Source organism: Populus trichocarpa, chromosome 2, assembly GCF_000002775.5.
Source record: "Populus trichocarpa isolate Nisqually-1 chromosome 2, P.trichocarpa_v4.1, whole genome shotgun sequence".
Lineage (NCBI taxonomy): Eukaryota > Viridiplantae > Streptophyta > Magnoliopsida > Malpighiales > Salicaceae > Populus > Populus trichocarpa.
This window is the reverse complement of record NC_037286.2, coordinates 23993445-24012092: the sequence shown is the minus strand read 5'-3', so window position 1 is coordinate 24012092 and position 18648 is coordinate 23993445. Positions and strand designations below refer to the sequence as shown.

General features: G+C 32.6%; 3 protein-coding genes across 3 annotated transcripts; 1 reads left to right on the top strand and 2 right to left on the bottom strand.

Annotated features, from left to right (window-relative positions):
- Positions 1–1103: 1103 nt before the first annotated feature.
- Positions 1104–2257, bottom strand: LOC18096557 (EPIDERMAL PATTERNING FACTOR-like protein 9). Its single transcript, XM_024595162.2, has 3 exons — positions 2009–2257; positions 1692–1765; positions 1104–1585 (listed from the first exon to the last, which is right to left on the bottom strand). Exons 1-3 carry the CDS (start codon positions 2079–2081, stop codon positions 1409–1411), a joined length of 324 nt encoding a protein of 107 aa, XP_024450930.1. The 5' UTR covers positions 2082–2257; the 3' UTR covers positions 1104–1408.
- A 9508-nt stretch (positions 2258–11765) lies between these two features.
- LOC7459512 (asparagine--tRNA ligase, cytoplasmic 2) lies at positions 11766–15411 on the top strand. Its single transcript, XM_002303042.4, has 8 exons — positions 11766–12681; positions 12861–13097; positions 13436–14005; positions 14145–14321; positions 14412–14473; positions 14588–14717; positions 14818–14876; positions 15039–15411. Exons 1-8 carry the CDS (start codon positions 11989–11991, stop codon positions 15220–15222), a joined length of 2112 nt encoding a protein of 703 aa, XP_002303078.4. The 5' UTR covers positions 11766–11988; the 3' UTR covers positions 15223–15411.
- Positions 15302–16302, bottom strand: LOC18096556 (cysteine-rich repeat secretory protein 55). Its single transcript, XM_024594685.2, is given in 2 exon segments — positions 15302–15796; positions 15798–16302. Coding segments are annotated over 2 exon segments (765 nt in total). The 5' UTR covers positions 16221–16302; the 3' UTR covers positions 15302–15454.
- Between the last annotated feature and the right edge of the window lie 2346 nt (positions 16303–18648).

The window sequence follows — 18648 nt, the reverse complement described above, 5'->3', positions numbered from 1 at the left end:
TATGTCAATATTAATTGTCGAGATTAGTGGTGGTAGTTGAGTATATAATCATAAGTCTAGGAGCTGATGATTGCTTATCCCATATTTTTAGTCTAATTACGTGATAAAGATAGCATCCATAACTAGAGAATTGAATCTTGTATGAAATTGATATATAGAATTTGAGTCTCTGTCGACCTTTAATTTCTTTACATACCAAACATATACATGAAATTGATATGCACCCAACCTTTCATGATAAACGTACCTCCAAGAAAAATGTAGCTTTCTTTCTAATGTTCTTCGACCAATCATTTTTATATTTTTTTGGACCTATATATAAGTTGTAACTATAACTAATTTGTAATAATTTACAGTAGCTATATATATATATATATATATTCAGGAAAGGATGTTTTATATGGATTCATGTTCCTTGGAAGCAGGCTATATATACAGGGAAAACAAACGAAAATAAAAAGTAAGGCCACCATAGCAGCTCATAGACAAAATTATTAAGCATAGTTAGTGTTATTAGAAGCAATAGCTACCACATTTGAATATGTGTTAGATAACAAGGTACAATTATATTTTTGTAAAAATATAATTGAATTGAAAATGATAAAATTTGACATGTTTTTCACATGATTTTAATAGTAATATATCAAAATTATATATAAGAAAAACATCTAAAAAAATATTAACTTGTTTTTGGGTATAAATACACTTTGAAAAACATTTTTAAAGGCATTATCATATATACACAATAATTCTCTTCCATTCTCCTGAATTTTACAATAATTATACGCACACTAGGTGCACATGTAGAGTTTGAATTATGCAGCAAAATGAAAAGAAAAGAGAAGGGAGTTAAGTTAATTATAGTCTTGAATAAAAAAGAAACAAGAAGCGTTCTAAAATGGAAAAATAGAAGTGATTGTTAAAGATACACAAATTAAAAGAGATAGAAAGATAAAAATATAAAATAAATATATTTATGTATAGTGTTGTAGTGAATTCTTTTATTTTTAAAATTAAAAATACAAAAAAATATGATATCTTTATTTTTACCGTCTTAATATTTAGTGTTCGAAATAATAATTAAAAGCCATCTCATTAATAAATGACAGAAACTTACAAGTATATTTTTCTTAAGAAATTGCATAAAAATATATATATGTTTTATCAGAAAGACAAAAATTCAAGCACCTAAATGGACGCTACAAAAGCTAATCTTGACAAGCATTGAACTAGCTAATCTTTTCAGGCCAAAAAAGAAGAAAAAAAGAAAGAAGAAGAAGCTCTTTAATTAGAGCTTAGACTTTAGACCACTAGTGGCATGATTCTTGATTAAAAAACCACACCATACAAGAACTCAACTGGGAAATTAAGTAATTATATAATCGGAAAGGACCTTGCTAGCCAGCCATCACCTATGACAAATACATTTGTAGTGGTATGCACTGTGTATTGGGTCGTTTCCCTCTACAGGAACTTGCTCAGCTCTACACTTGTATTTGCATCCTCTACATTCATTGTAAGTGCAAGTCGGAGCTGTGGAGCCAATCATCAATCTCTTTGAAGACATCTGCTCTTCATTGCCACCCTGTACGTGCGTACTTAGGAAAAATCAAAGAAAATTTACCGATAGATTAAGCAAATCTAGATACTTTTTTTTGTGTGTGTGTAAATGCTTGTTAACTAGTCCTTACCAGCGCCTGTGAATCTTCCTGTGATGGTGTACTGATACTTTGATGATAAGGCAGCAGCTCTTGATTTCTGGATCCTGCAATACATAAATGAATTGTGGTATCAATAAGCTAGATAGATTAAGTAGGTAAATTTGGGGTACAAATAAAGAAGATAAGGTGGTCAGCGTATTTTCTTGACAACCAAACAGAAGAGAAAAGATTGCAGTACTGCAAGAAACAACAAGTGAGCTTTAAGCTAGACCAAGCAGTATTAAAACTTGAACGAAGGATACAAGGATAATATTAGGAACCCAAAAGGGTAAAAAGATTCATGTAACCTTGAATAACAAACGCTGCAAGAATAAAGGTAAAGAGAAGGGAGAGTAAGTAGCATAGTCTAGTGTTTGCCATTCTTCCCTTTGTATCAAGAGGAGTAAACTTATGAGCAGGTGGTGAATATATTTGAAGGATGGATGAGGGAGAAAGAGAGGGAGGCTGAGAGGGTGAGATTGAGAGAGTTTGTGGTCAATCGATGCCAAGAAGAGATAGACTGGCAAGAAACCTGCAAAGACTGAAGGGGTCCCCAGCACTTTTAAAGAAGACAAGAGTACCTGCTAGAGGCTGGAGCTAGAGCAAGCATGGGATCAATCACTGGAATGTACCTTAAGATTTGAGTGTTTAAATTTTTATATATATATATAATATTATTTTGATTATTTATAAATAAAAAACACTACAAAAAACAGAATGAAAACGCTACCTTATCTGTAGTCATTGAACTTTTGACCATTTAATGCTTGGGTTATTTTGATGAATTTTGGAGGGCAACAGAGGCTTTTCAGGTAAGAGAATCATTTTGATTTTGTCTGAAGTTAGACATCATTCGTACGCCTGTTGAGGCGGAAGAAGCGTGGAGACATCTTACGATTCTTACCTACCGATAGAAGGATCCAGGGCTTCCAGCCCTAGGAAACAGCCACCCCAGCTCCACAGTGAATAATACCAGGAAAGATATGTTGGAAACCTGTTAAACACTAGTTACAGTATTTTGGTCAAGTAAACAAGCACTGAAAATCACACTGTGTTTGCTTAAAATATGCATGAACTGTGCCCCTGCCATTTAGAAAAGACGGCATGGTACTAGCACCGTTTTCAGCGTATCAGAATCAGAACGCGATGAAATTCAAACTTGGGAAATGATGTTTCGAGATCTTGTTTTATCCTCTGTTACTGCTACATCTTGCTCAATTTTTTTTGTTTTAAAAAAGCATTTTTTTTTTGGATTGACTAGTAGCTCATGAACTAACCCGTCTCCCTTGCAATCCAAGCCTAGAGTTAGCCTCGCCTTAATTGTTACAGTATTTTGGTCAAGTAAACAAGCAAAAATTATGTCTTAGTTCGAGAGGGTGTATAGTATTTCTTTTCTGCATGCCAGGGAGTTTTGAGAAATCCAAGCTTTTCATATATATATATATATATATAGAGAGAGAGAGAGAGAGAGGGATTGATTTTTTGAACGAACCACACTCTTTCGTATACATTAAGGTCTCATTTATTTGTTAAAAAGTAATTTTTTTAAAAGTAAATTTCGAGAAAGTGAATTATTTTCTGATATTTTGTAGTGTAATGAAAAATAAATTGAAAAACACTTTTCAATATTTGGTTATGTCATAAAAAATAAGCTGGAAAATAACTTATTAATGTTTTATTTTTTTTCAAGTTTATTAAAATAATGAGGAACAAATCTTACAAATTAAAAGGTTGAATGAGAATGAAATTGAAAAAACAATATAATTTTATAAATTATCTCAAAAAAAATAAATAATAATCAAAATAATAGAGATCAAATCTAAAAAATAAAAAAAATTGAAAGGTGAAGAAATTAAAATAATAATATATAATTATCATTTCATAAATTATTTCAAATAAAATAAGTAACAATCAAAAGAATGAGAACCAAATTTGATAGATAAAAAATTTCAATTAAAAAATGCTAAAGAAAAAGCAAATAACAATTATAAAAATGAGAACCAAAGTTAATATAAAAATTAAATTCTAAGGGATGAAATTGAAAAAAAAATATTCAAAACAAAATATATATAGCAATCAAAAGTTTGAGGACCAAATTTGATATAATCAGCAAATAATATAATATTTCTAAATTTTTCACAATTTCCGGAAAGTATTTTCCGTTCAAATTAAAAGAAAAACACTTTCCTGAAAACCAAGCCAAATTTTTCTTTGACTGGAAATTTTTTTCCGTATACTAACTTTTCTAATGGCAAATAAACACAGAAAAGTTTAAAAAATGGTTTTTCATAAACCACTTTTCAAGAAACAAACTCACCCTAAAAATCTATTAATGAAAAAAAATCGAGAAAAGCTTGAACCCAATTCCTACATAAATATAAGCACAATTGAAGTTTACATGGAGTTATACGTTTGAGTATTGATAAGACCTCATTTCAAGTTTTTTTCGCAAAAAATAATAATCGGATTAACTAGTTTAAATCGATCCATGTCAGCTTTGAACCGATGAATAATCGGATTAACTCGTTGGATAGGCTGTTTATATATATATATAACTATGCTATTTTGTTTAGTTTCCGGTCATTGGGATTGAATGGTTTTGTCTCCTGAGTCTCCTCCCTCTCTTACAATCCTCTTAAAAAATAATGAAGCCCTCGAAGATTTCTTTATGAAATCTGAACCACAATGACTTTTAAGTTATACTCTCAAAAGAAAAAGGAAAAACAGAAAAGAAAATTTAAAGTGTACATAAAAATTAAATACGACCCCTTGATTGAGAGATCTATTGGGTGGTCATGAGCCTTGTTAAAATGGGATAGTTCAACTGGTCAGGTTTTGGGTTTACTCTTTAATGGTTACGAGTTCGAGTTTCCTCAGGGTTACTGGAGGCTTACATGGTCATTAACTTTAGGGTCCGTAGGATTAGTCAAGGTGTACGCAAGCTAATCCAAACACCCACGTTAATAAAAACAAATGGTTTATAAATTGTTTTTAATGCCTTTTGAAATGTTCTACACAATATAATTCTTATATTTTATATATAATACTAAAAACTAATAAAAATAATCAATTTTTTATTTAAGTGTTATTTAATTGGGGTGAATTTAATTAAAACTATTTTATCAGACACTTTAAATGTCTATATTACAATCCTTACATTATTGGTAACTTTATTATTAGACGAGGCTCTGCAATATTACATAAATATAAGTAAATTAATTATCATGATAATAATAGTTAATTTACATTGATAAAACTAAAAAACACAAGCATCAAAGAAATTCTACTAATTAACAAAACTCTAAAACGCATTGGATTTTTATTGTACATGAATGCACTGTGAACCAAGAAACAATTCACTGTGGATTTACTGTACATGTATGTACTATGGACCAAGAGACAATTAACTGTGGACTTGCACAGTTGCTATAAATATATTAAAACGCATAGGAAAAACACTATAGATTTACTGTGGATGCAGACTCATTGCATTATGAACGACACTGTAGCCATAAACTGTTTGCACTGTGGATGACACTGTAGCACCTTGAGGGCATTGCCTTTGCTGTGTTTTTGGTCAAGAATTGCGTCTAGGGGCGTTGTCTTTTTTGTGTTCTCTGCCAAGAGCTGCTGGGTCTGGCTTAGAGCCATACCTAAATCGCTTCCAAAATGTTCCAATAACTTTGGGTCCAAATATGTCCACTTTTATTTGTTTTTCTCTCTAGATTTTTTCCTTTTCTCTTATTTAATTTTGGCGTAGCTCTCGGGCCAATTAGTAGAATGTGTACGGCACGTAGGAGGGAGTTCGGTCTATGGAACCACCAAGAGACGTGAATAATGCATTTCAACAACATAAGGGAAGGGGGTATATAGTTCAGATGGACTATCTCCTATGACCTACACTTATAGAAGTGCATCGAGTTCTCCTACATATCAAGCAACCTACATATCTTGATAGTTTCATAAGCATCTTTCTTTTTTTCCAATAGCATTAGGTCCAGATATTGTCAATTTTATTTATTGCCCTTTTTAGATTTTTTTTTCTTTTCTCTTATTTAATTTTCCCCCCCCCCCAGCAAGACCCGTCGGTGCTAGATCTTGCCTCAAGCAGGACCCAAATGTTTTGGGTTCGAACCCCTTAGAGTTGGGTCCTGCCCCTAGCATAACCCAAAATAGCTTTGGGTCCGACTGCATCCAGACTCATCATTATCGGGTCTTGTTCCAGCATGACTCAATAGCGTTTGGTCCTACCCCCAGCGGGATCCAAATAGCTTTGGGTCTGGCTGAGAGCATGACCCATTTGAGTTGGGTGCTGCTGGAAGCAGACCCATCTGTTTTGGGTCTTGCTGCGACCAGGACCCTTCAACGTTGGGTCTTGCTTGGGGTAAGACCATCAGCGTTGGCAGGACCCATAAACATTGGGTCCTGCCCCAGTAGGAAATTCAAATTTTGTTGGGTATGGCTCCTTAGGTCTGTCATCACATCAAAATAATACAAAAACATCAAAAAAAATATTAATTTGAAATAAGAAAAAAAATAAAATAAAAATTCAAATTTTCTTAAAAGCTTTTTGAAATGCAAAAAGAAACATGCTTTAATAAGAAAATTCATGCCAACTTCAAATGAAGAAAAAATTATCATCAAAATATCTTAGATAGAAAAAAAATTCAAGGGATAGAAATTAGTTGTATGTGTATTATGTGCTATTAATGGTGATACTGTAGAAAGTACTTTATTTGAAGATAATGATGGTGCAAATACATTCTGTACTTTTAATCCAACTCAAGCATTTTTAAATTTGAAAAAAAAATTGTTATTGACCCGTTGTGGAGCGCGGGCCAAAATGCTAGCTATTCTATTATTACGTAATGGTTATTTGTGAAAATATTTTTAAAAAAACATATATTGACATAATATTTTTTTATTTTTTTAAATTAATTTTTTGTATCAACATCATACAAAAACATCAAAAAATATTAATTGGAATTAAAGAAAAAAATGAAAAATTTTAAAGATTGTGCTCCTATAGAAAATACTTTATTTGAAGATGGTGATGGTACAAATACATTTCGCGCTTCTAACCCAACTCAGGAATTTTTATATTTTGAAAAAAAATTGTTATTCATATGCTATAGAGTTCTAGCTAATATGCTAGCTGTTATATTATTATATAACGGTTATTTTTGAAATATTTTTTTAAAAAAAATATTTTAAGATAATATTTTTTATTTCTTTAAAATTATTTTTTATACCATCACATCAAAATAATACAAAAATATCAAAAAATATTAATTTGAATTAAAGAAAAAAATAAAAAATTTCAAGATTGTGCTACTGTAGAAAATACTTTATTTGAAGATGGTGATGGTGCAAATACCTTCCGTGCTTTTAACTCAACTCAAGCATTTTTCAATTTGAAAACAAAAAAAATTTTACTCGCTGTGGAGCGTAGAACACAGGCCAATATGTTATCTGTTATATTATTATGTAATGGTTATTTTTAAAAAATAAAAAATATATATTAAGATAAGATTTTTTTTATTTTTAAAAATTGATTTTTTATATCATCACATCAAAATAATACAAAAACATAAAAAAATATTAATTTGAATTACAAAAAGAAAAAATATTTTTTTTTATACGGTAAAGAGGAAATAAATTGTTGTGACTTTTTTTATATTATACAAAAGTAGGGTAATGATAATTTTTTCTCTTTCCAGGTTGGGTTGAATTTCCTGATTAAAGCATGCTTATTTTTGCGTTTAAAAAATTCTTTGAAAAAAAATTGACAATTTTAAATTTTTGTTTTTACTTCAAATTAATATTTTTTTATATTTTTGTATTATTGTTTAAAGATTATTTAAAAATAATATATTGAGATTATGTTTGGCTGGGCACCTAGATCCAAGCCTTTTAGGTCTAGCTGGCAGCCATACCCAATGATATTGGGTTTTCTCTCCTCTTCAAAATCCATGGCTAAACAACAAAAGCTCGACTCCATATCCACCCAAACAACAGAAAGAACTGCCAAAGAAACAACAACAATAATAAGAACCATAAAAGGAAGAACCTCAACAAGAAGAAGAGGAAGAGGAAGAGGAAGAGGAGGAAGAGGAGGAAAAAGATAATGAAGATGATCCATATGAAGAAACCAATCAAAATGCTCAGATCTCAGCTATTGAGAATCTCAACGATGATGGTGACGAAGATGAGGAACCGATTGAAAAACTTCTTGAACCGTTTGGAAAAGACCAGTTAATTAATTTACTTCGTGAAGCAGCGAATGGTCACCGAGATTTTGCAGATAAAATCCAGCAAGTGGCTGGCCAAGATCCGGTTCGCTGGAAGATTTTTGTTCATAGGCTTGGTTGGGATACAAATGTTGAGGCTTTGATGAATGCGTTTAAGCCGGTGCTGGACCCTTTGGGCCGATTGATGCTGTTGCGCAAACACAATAACCAGTTTTGGAGTATACGCAAAGGAAGAGTTATTTGAGTAATGTGGGAGCAAATTTGGATTAGCAAAAGCTAATGAGTTTCTTTTTGAAATTTGGAGAGATTGAAGAAGGACCATTAGGGCATGATCAGCCATACCCAATACTAGACTCAAGACTTTTAGGTCCGACTGCCCAACCAGACCCAAGATCGCTGGGTCTGGCTAGGCAACCAGACCCAAGGGTAACGTGGGGTCCTGGGTCCTGCCGCAAGCATGGCAAAACCCAACACTCTTAGGTCCTGCTTGGTAGCAGGACCCAACATCTAGACCCAAGAGGATTGGGTCTAGCTGAATACAAATCACGAGAATATATATTCTTCCTTGAAATTTTCATTGAGAAAATTAATTAGTAGATTGTGTTTCATACATAAACCTTTAATAAAAATGAATATTTAATAAAAAAAATAATTAATTAATAAAAAAAAAAACAAAGTATGTTGATTATATCAAAATTATAAGGCATCAAAAAATTTAGTTTATCATGGGTAGGGACACTCTTGCTAACATAATAACCTCTATACAATCTCTTTGAGTTTGGTTGTGGAGCCACACCCAATCCTTAAGTCTAGCTCTTTTGGTATGGCTACACAGCCACACCCAGTCTCAATATATTTTTTTAAAAAATAATATAAAATATAAAAATATTAATTTGAAGTAAATAAAAAAATAAAATTTTTTTAAAAGAATTTTTAAAACACAAAAACAAATAAATGTTAATAAAGAAATTCAACCAACTTGATATGAATAAAAATTATCATCACTCAATTCTGTACAATATAAAAAAAATCACATCAATTTATTTTCTCTTTGCAGTATGAAAAAAAAATTCAATAAGAGACAAGAAAAAAATTAAAGAGGAAAATAAAATTGAAAATATCTTAAAAGGAAAAAAATTACAAGAAAATAAATTAGTTATCGATGTATTAGGCATTGCTTTGCTATACACTACTCATAGTATTATCGAAGAAAATATTTTATTTGAAGATGGTGATGATGCAAATACACCCCGTGCTTTTAACTTAACTTAAATATTTTTACATTTGAAAAAAAAATATTATTACCCCGCTGCGGAGCACGGGTCAATATACTAGTGTAAAGCTATAGAGAGTAATTTGTTAATTTATATTTACTATAATATTATTTACAAACATAAAAATTAGGTTACTTTTCAAAATATGCCTTTTCTTCATTAAATGTAAGGCAACAATTTATAATAAACAATAATTACAGTTAAATTACCCTAAATCGAGTTATTTAAAAAGAAACTAAACTAACCATTACTATTATAAAAAATATATATAAAAAAAAACCAATCATTTTACCTCTATTAAAACGGATATACAGTAAAACATCCATAAATATTGTGTTATGTGCCAAAAAGAATAGTTTATATAAGTTTTATTAGAAAGAATATTTTGCTTTGATTACTTTAAATTTTACTTCATTGTTACCCTCAATTTAGCAATTTTTTTGTGTTTGAATACGAATTAGAAATAATAAATTTTATTATTTTAATTTTTATTGCACGTTATAAAAGAACTTATATAAGTCTAATTGAATATTGAAAGACACAGCATCTCTTAAAAGTAATGACAATAAAAAAAATATTGCAAGTGGTTATTGAGTATTATTATTATTATTTATATAGTATAACTACTAAGTTACAAAATACTACAAGTACCTATTAATTTTATAATAGTCAAACTTATAAACATTAGAGTATCTTTCGAGAAAACTTAATACTTAATAGTAAAAAGAAAAAAAAGAAAAAAAACCTTCAATTCATACTTAGCTGATTTTATAGAGTTATGTTTCCACTCAAACACAAATTTGTAACATTAGGATTACAAGTATTTATCAAGTATTGTTTATGTAAACCCTTGTCTAAAACTGGTAAATCAGTAATAAATTGGAATCTAACATAAATTGATATATTTACCTAAAAATTGACAAAATTAGTTTTTGCTTATGCCATTGATATGTATGTTTAATATTTATTTGTTGCAATATACTCTAATGTTATAAAAATAAATTTTTTTTAGGATTATCATTGACTCCAACAGAACAATAAATCTTATCTAGTATTTCTTTTAGTTATGTGATGATAACAAAATTTATGTAATTGTAAAAATAACTTGTATATAAATGAAATCACTACTAGGAATATTTGTAATTTAATTATTACTCTTCCTTTACTAGATTGTAATATGTGATTTAAACGTATTCTAATTTTATTAAATTAATATTATATGTATTTAGTTAATAATGTTCATATATTTTTTTATTTCACTTTTTATAAAATGATTTATACCATGATTGTAAATGAATTGTTAATTAAATGGAGAATTAGGAAGGATAAATAATTACTATTCTTGACTAATGAAGTTGGTTAAGGTCTAAAATATTTGAACAGTATTGATATTGTGATATAAATATGTACATAGAAATTGATAACTTGGAAAAAGATTCATGTTAAAATACGGGTTGTTATATATATATATATATATATATATATATATATATATATATTAGCATAACTATTAAATCTTAAAAAAATACAAGAAATCAGACACAACCAGTCTTCATTTTCAACTATAATGAGAGGTTTGGCTTTTATTTTTTTTTATATGATAATTTATAGAGGTTTGTAATGATATAAAGGTTGAAAGCATATATTAATATGTTAAAAAAATTGCTATATTTATTATGAGGTTATTTTATATTAGATAGATATGTTTTTTTATATAAAAATTTGATAAAAAAACAAGAAATATTATGAGTCTTGGGGATAAAAAAAATAAAGTTCAATATTTCTATTAAGGTTTTTATAAATATAAAAATAAAAAGTAAACAGATAATGCTACTCTATTTTTATAACTTGCCTTTTGAATTTCAATGACCAAAATAGAAATCTTATGCATATAAAATATTTTTGCACAGTCCATTTGTCTAATTAGTTTCTTATTCCATAGTTTTATTCTTAGACATTTTACATAAGTTTCACTAAAAAAAAATTACTTTGATTGCTTTAAATTTACTTAATTGTTACTTAGTATATGTAAGAGAAAACAAAAAACACAAATGATATAATTAGAATTTTACTCTAAGTTTACTTAATTGTTAATTAATTGTTCTCAACTCATATTAGTTCACTTAAAACGTTAAAAATAACATTGTTTGGATTATTATTTTTAAAAAAATAAATGGATTAAAAATTAAGTTTTATATTGGTCAACCAAGTCACAATTCAACTTAGGTTTTGGACTCGATCAGGCTTAGTCAAAAAAAAAAATTAAACTTGAACTGATATAGATTCTCGACCAACTAAATCATGGATAAATTTATTAAGTCAATTCAAATTTTATAACCAAGATCAAATAAAAAAAACCACCAAAAGTGGACTTTTTGAGAGATTAAAGAACAAATAATTGGGAAGAAATTTGGCAAGTGAAGCCCATTAAAACAGCAAGGCCATGAAGATTTGAAAAACGGATGGCAGTTTGAAGTGGAAATCCCGCGAATAGAATACCCAACCCATCGTTGAAGAATACCAAACCTTGCCGCCTACACCACTCTCAAATCTCTTAAACAATCCCTTTCCTCCTCTCCCTACCTCTCCCTTAACTTCTCAAGAAAAGCATCCGTCTTTGATTATTTCTTCTTATCACCACCACCATGCCACCCCCTTCATCATCCACTCCCTTTTCAATTCAGCTTCAACATCATCTCGACTTCTCTATCTGTTTCTTGTATCAATCACTTTACTCTCTTTCTTTTCTCTCTGAATCTCAACATGGCATCTCAAGAATCCATAATAGCCTCTCAAGAACCCAAAATAACCTCTCAAGAACCAAAAATGATCTCTCAAGAACCCAAAACAACCTCTCAAGAACCAAAAATGATCTCTCAAGAACCCAAAACAACCTCTCAAGAACCCAAAATGATCTCTCAAGAGTCCAAATTGGCCTCTCAAGAACCCACAGTAACCTCTCAAGAACCCACAGTAACCTCTCAAGAACCAAAAATGATCTCCCAAGGGTCCAAATCGGCCTCTCAAGAACCCAATACGTCCTCCCAAGAACCTGTAACCACCACCTCATCCAATCCATCATCCAAATACTCTAACCGGGTGGTTTTGAAAACCATTTTAGAGCCAAGTGACAGATGGAAGGAATTTGTGGATGAGAGAGTTGTGGTTGGTGGTTGGGTGAAGACTTCCAAGGAGGTGAATAAAGAGCCAGCTGTGCCGGAGCCCCAACAGCAGGCTACTGAAGCGCCTAATGTGTCTCCAGGGCACAAAGATGTGAGGTGTGTGGAGATTTTTCAGTCTAGAATACCTATATTTAGATCAATAGCAAAGATTTTTGGAGGGGGTGGTAGCAGTCATCCTGTTCGTGAGAAGCCGGAACCAGCAATTCCTGAGCCGCCTCGACCTTCTGTTGCTTACTTGCTTGTTAGTGATGGTTCTTCTGTTGCAAGTCTTCAGGTATATATGCTAATTTCACCTTTTCCTCTAGATTCAGAATCTGAAGCATTAGAATTTAGAGGGTTTCATTTCCCTTCACTAGATATGCCTTAAGCTACTGTCTCATTGCCCTATGAATCATGATGTGATCAGGGGTACTTTTCTATGTCACCTTTTGACTGTTGTTCAAAAATTCTCAGGTTGTGGTGGACTCCTCTATAGCTCCCCTCAGCCAGCTGCTGCCTATCGGAACTTGTATATTAGTTGAAGGTGTACTAAAGGAGCCATCAATGCAGGGAAAACATAGCATTGAGCTTAAAGTAGAGCAAATACTTCATATAGGGAAAGTGGAACAAGACAGGTATCCTTTATCAAAGAAACGATTGCCATTGGAGGCGTTGAGAGACTGTTCTCATTTCCGGCCTCGAACAACAACGGTAAGCTTTTCATCCATCACTACTTTTCTACTTTGCACGTCTTGAAGCCATGTCATGTTTGGTTATAACATTTTACTTACAGAGGTAGTAGCATGTATTCATTTGGAAATTAACCTTACTTCCTGGAATGTTATACTTGAAGTAGAACCTGGAAATGATATGTGAATTGACCATTACAATAGTGCTTGCAAGAGGCGGTGAAACATATGGTGATGCTTATATTTGCTTAGAATGATGGCAATTGGATCATATACATTCAAGGCCCCAACCAAGAATGTGACATAGCCTAAAGTTGAGCCGTTTCAAATGATTAGTTGAAATGTTTTCATATTGTGCAGGTGGCATCTGTTACGAGAATCAGCAGTGCCCTAACTTTTGCGACTCAGACATTCTTCCACGACAAGGGGTTTCTCTATGTGCAGGTGCCCATTATCACAACAACAGATGGCGAAGGATTTAGCGAAAAGTTTCAGGTCACAACTGTTTTGGGAAAAGATGGCAAACAGAATGATACAGGAGGTGTTAGCCTTGAAGTTGTCAAGGCTGCTGTGATACAGAAAAGTAATCTAGTTGAAGAACTAAAGAGAAGTGAAAGCAATAGAGAGGCACTGGCTTCTGCAATTCAAGATTTGCGTAAAACGAACCAATTAGCATCACAATTAGAAGCAAAAGAGAAACTGAAATCAGGGCCTTCAATGAAGGCTGATAAACCTTCCTTTTATGGAGATTTCTTCTCTCAACAAACTTACCTTACTGTTTCTGGTCTTCTCCATCTGGAGAGCTATGCTTGTGCAATGGGAAATGTTTTCTCATTCGGACCTAGATTTCGAGCGGATAGAAAGGAATCTGCAAAGCGTATATCAGAAATGTGGATGGTTGAGGTTCAAATGGCTTTTTCACAATTAGAGGTATGGCAATCATGTTTCCTCCTGTTGTCAGGTTCATGACACACTAGTGCTTAGAAAATCATTTGAAAGCATCATTTCTATAGTCTATTATGATTGAACAGAAGCAGAACTGATTTTATAAACTTCTCCTGGCTTCCAGGATGCAATGAACTGTGCAGATGAATATTTCAAGTTCCTCTGCAAATGGATTTTGAAAAATTGTTCAGAAGACATGAAATTTGTTTCTAAACGTATCGACAAATCTAGCAGCTATCGTCTTGAATCAATGATATCATCTTCAATTGAAAAGATTTCCTACATGGAAGCTTTGAAGAAGGTAAATTGCATTTCCCATCTATTTTTTGCAAACATATTAACCTCGAAACAATTTTATATCATAAATATCCTTCTGACAAATGACGAGCAGGTTGCAGTTAAATTCGAATTAAACCAAGAATGGGGCATTGCTCTAACTCCAGAGCATCTAAGGTATGCCTAATGTGATGTTTCAAATGCATATATCCATGACCAAATATCGGGAAAGATGCGAAGTGAGGCATTCTTTCCTAATGCTGGTACTTATTATATGTTAATGGATGACAGTTATTTGGCTGAAGATGTCTATCGTAAGCCTGTAATCATATACAATTATCCAAAAGAACTTAAGCCCTTTTATGTACGACTGAATGATGATGGGAAAACAGCTGCTGCATTTGATATGGTTGTACCCAAGGTAAGCTCAAAATTTCTTCAAAGAGAAGCATGCTTTATAATTGAAGCTTTCCTAATCCTACTTTGGACTGCTTATAAACTGGATGATGTATATTTTGCAGGCTGGAACAATCATCACAGGTAGCCAAAGTGAGGAACGGATTGATATTCTAAACAAAACGTAAGAAACTTGGCACTACTTTCATCTTATACTTGATTTAACTTTAAGGCTAGCTCATCTCGATGAACATTCAGTTTGACAAATGATCAAAACACAGTTGCTTGTTACTGACCAAAACAAGGGCAATGTTTCTATTCTATGTTGTTTATATTTTTTATGCAGGATTGAAGAATTACGCTTGCCAAGAGAGCAGTATGAATGGTACATGGATCTTCGCAGGCATGGAACAGTCGAGCATTCTGGATTCAGTTTAGGGTTTGATCTTATGGTTCTGTTCACTACTGGCCTCCCTGATGTTAGAGATGTGATCCCTTTTCCAAGGAGCCGCGGCAAAGCAAACAACTAACCAGAATTCAAGAAATTGGTTTCAAGAATCAAGAATTAAATATCATACATTCATACTCTTTGTCTCATGGACAAGAAAATAAAATAAGGAAATATGTAATGGCATAAGCATAACAACAGCATACAAGAGAGGCAAGATGTACTAGTGACCTTATTCTTATGTGTGTAAAGGAAGTTAATTGTTGAAACAGGACAATTCCTATGTTGAGTGATTCTGATTTTCACGACACAAACTAGGGATTAGCTACAACCATTGAAGTATTAACCAGGGAATTTCTGGAATCAATGGGGAAGAAAAATGGATAGAGCTCATATCGAACGTAACAGATGCTATAGAAAATTCGACATCCCTTTCTGTCATCACAAAAGTCAGGGAAACTTCCAATAGCAATAGCCAGACACTGTGCACAGTCTATCCGAGATAGGTCCCTAATGCACTGAACCAGAGCATAAAGTTTCACAAATCTAGATAGTTTCTTTTCACCCTTTCCCAGCCCTCTATTCCCAGGAAAAACAGCTTCAGCTCTTATCTGATCCGTCAGAGCTGCTAGCTCGTCATAAAAGTCTTCAAATTAATTCTGTTGCTTCTTCAACATTAAAGTAGACTGTGCTAAAATCTGTATCAACTTTTCCAATGAAATTTATGTTGTCATACCGTAAAAAGCAGTATTCGAACCAAATCCTGGCATCGGCCTGGTCTGGACAAACTTCACGGATTTGCTTTGCTGCATCTTGGATACAACTGAAGCAGTCTTTGCTGCTCACATCTCCTCTGCATTGTGCTAGACCATGGACTTTGTCTTGTCCTTTGCCATATGTGACAGTAGCAAAACCAGTCAAGGCAGTCCTGAAAACCAACACAGGCAATAACCTGTCAATATTTGCAAATATCTGGCTGTTGCCACTTATTTCGCTGTCTGCATTGCAGAACTCTCCCGCACGATCTGCACTGCAAGTGCATAGCAATAATAGGAGGAGAAGGATGGATAATAAATTCATGGTTTACTCGCAATTTGCTTGAATCACCATTACTCGGTACCTCCTATATTATCATGAATTGTGGGTGGTGGTAGTTGATGAAGGGATCCCACTGCAAGCCCTTATGAACAACTGGCTTGTTTTGTTAGTGGTGGAAAGTGGAGGTAACATGATATTTTTTTCTGCTAAACCTATTCATGTTAAATTCTCCGGTGGTTTCAATGCAACCATCCTATCAATGCTTAATTTGCATTCCAGATTTAGTGATGGTGCTGTTACAAGCTGAGTGCACTTAACAAGTAATGTTTCTTGGCACAAGTTAAGCAATGAAACAGTGTTTTAGCATTTGCTGACAATCAGATTAGGTGAATCCAGTGAAGTAAGACCTCAATAATGCCTTCAACCATCTTGTGATTGTGATTCCAAGTCATATTCCACCAATCAAATACCTAAAGTGTGCCTCGTTCTAGCTGATGATGTAAAAGAATAATATAATACTCGGTTTAAATTTTTAGATTGAGACGAATGAGAAATAATTGTAATCTTCATTTATATACAGCTATGAGAATTACATAGACGAGCATGTATCAAGGTAAAATACTAAGCAAATCAAGATTTGAGATTGATGATAATACACATAAACACACAAATCAAGTATCTAATCATGCTACAAATAAACGATCGCATGTCCAACATGCTAAAACTTCAATCAGAACGTAGTTTAAAGATGGAGTTCTGCCTGCTTTCATTCATCATATTCCTTCATTGAAGCCGATTTCTGCACAATCTATCAGAGCCAAGTCCCTTGTGCATTGTGCCGTGGCATGAAGAGTCTACAATTTAATCTTTTCTTTTCCAAGCCCTTTATTCTTTGCAGCACACAGCTTGCCATGCAACCTTATCGTGGTTATTAGACATGATTTAACATTCAAGTTACGGGTTAATCAAATTAACTCGCAATTAAACATGTCGACCTAAGTTTATAAAAAATTATTGTCGTCATGAACAAAAAAGTTAAAAGAAAAATAAAATCATGTTGTTTTGACAAAAATTAAAAAAAAATATTCTTGCATCTCACTTAAGTTTAGACAAATTAAATAAATCACTAAGGTTACTATAATTTGAACATATCACCTTTCTAAACAGATTAAAAGCAAACTCAGCCTAAAACAGACTTGGAATCAACAAATTGACTTGTCAGACCAGTCTCGGTTTGATAATTATGCATCGAATTGAGCTCTTTGTTTCTATTAAAATCTTGAGGGTTCGAAACGTTATCTAAAATCAATTAATAAATATCCTTAGATGTGTCTCTTTTCCAAAGAAATCCTCCTTGCTATACCTCAAAAAGCAGTCGTGGTACCAGTAATTCGTTGCATCAGCTTGGTTTGGACAAAGAAGGTGCTTTGCTGCAATATTTCTAAGGCAAGTCGAGCAGTCTCCTCTGCTCACGTATGTCACGCCTACGTGGTTCCAGGCCATAGTCTTTTCGCTGGCGTTTACCAATGAGCTACCAGGAGGAGGCAGTTTTGGAAAGTGCTTATTTTCATCCAAAAAAAAATAGTTCGATTAATTTTGATTCATAATCGTGGATAATTTGGATCATTTTGCCTTGTTTTCTGAAGGATTAATTTTACACCATTTTTCCTTCAGTGCATGACAACAGGACGGGCAATGCTACCCATTTCGTAAAAGATAATATTTAGCGGAGCCTGCAAAAAGCATGTCTCATCAATCTCATGCTGCAGGTCAACCAAGTTACACAAAGAAGTTGGTATTCATGGATAAATCTGCTAAAATTAGAAGAAGTGCTGCAGCTAAAAAAATCCATGAGATAAATCAATAAGCCATGGCGTTGTAGGGAAAATTAAATTTAGCGTGGCAATGAATAAAATTTGTAATTAAACGTGGTAATAAAATCAAAATATCTAGTAGTTATTAGTTAATAATGTTAATAATCCTCGAATCAATCAGCTGGTTGTTCTACACATACTTTAATGTATTATTTGTTGACGTAACAGACCGGATCGGGTTTAGTATGTGTTTGATACTAATGTAGTTTCTGTAGTTACGGTTTGAAAAAACAGGTTTTTAAAAATTTATAAATTATAGATTTCTTTGAACCCAAGTTTTTACGGCAATTTAAGATGAAAAAAAAAAGCAGAAGTTTCCATTGCTGTATATGACCCTGCAGCAGTTCCCATTGCTGCAGAAGTTTGGAAAATTGTTGACCGCAAAAGCTAAGCAATGAGCAGAGAGCACAATCTACTGCGGCCAAGTCCCTTGTGCATTGTACCAGAGCACAAGTGACGCGAAAGTTGACAACTCGCTCTTTCCTGTTCCAAGCCCTTCATTCTCTGCCAGAACTGCTTCTGATCTGATCTTATTCATCAAAGCTCCAAGTTTTCTGTTAAAATCTTCAGGATCCGTTACACTCTCAACAGTAAAG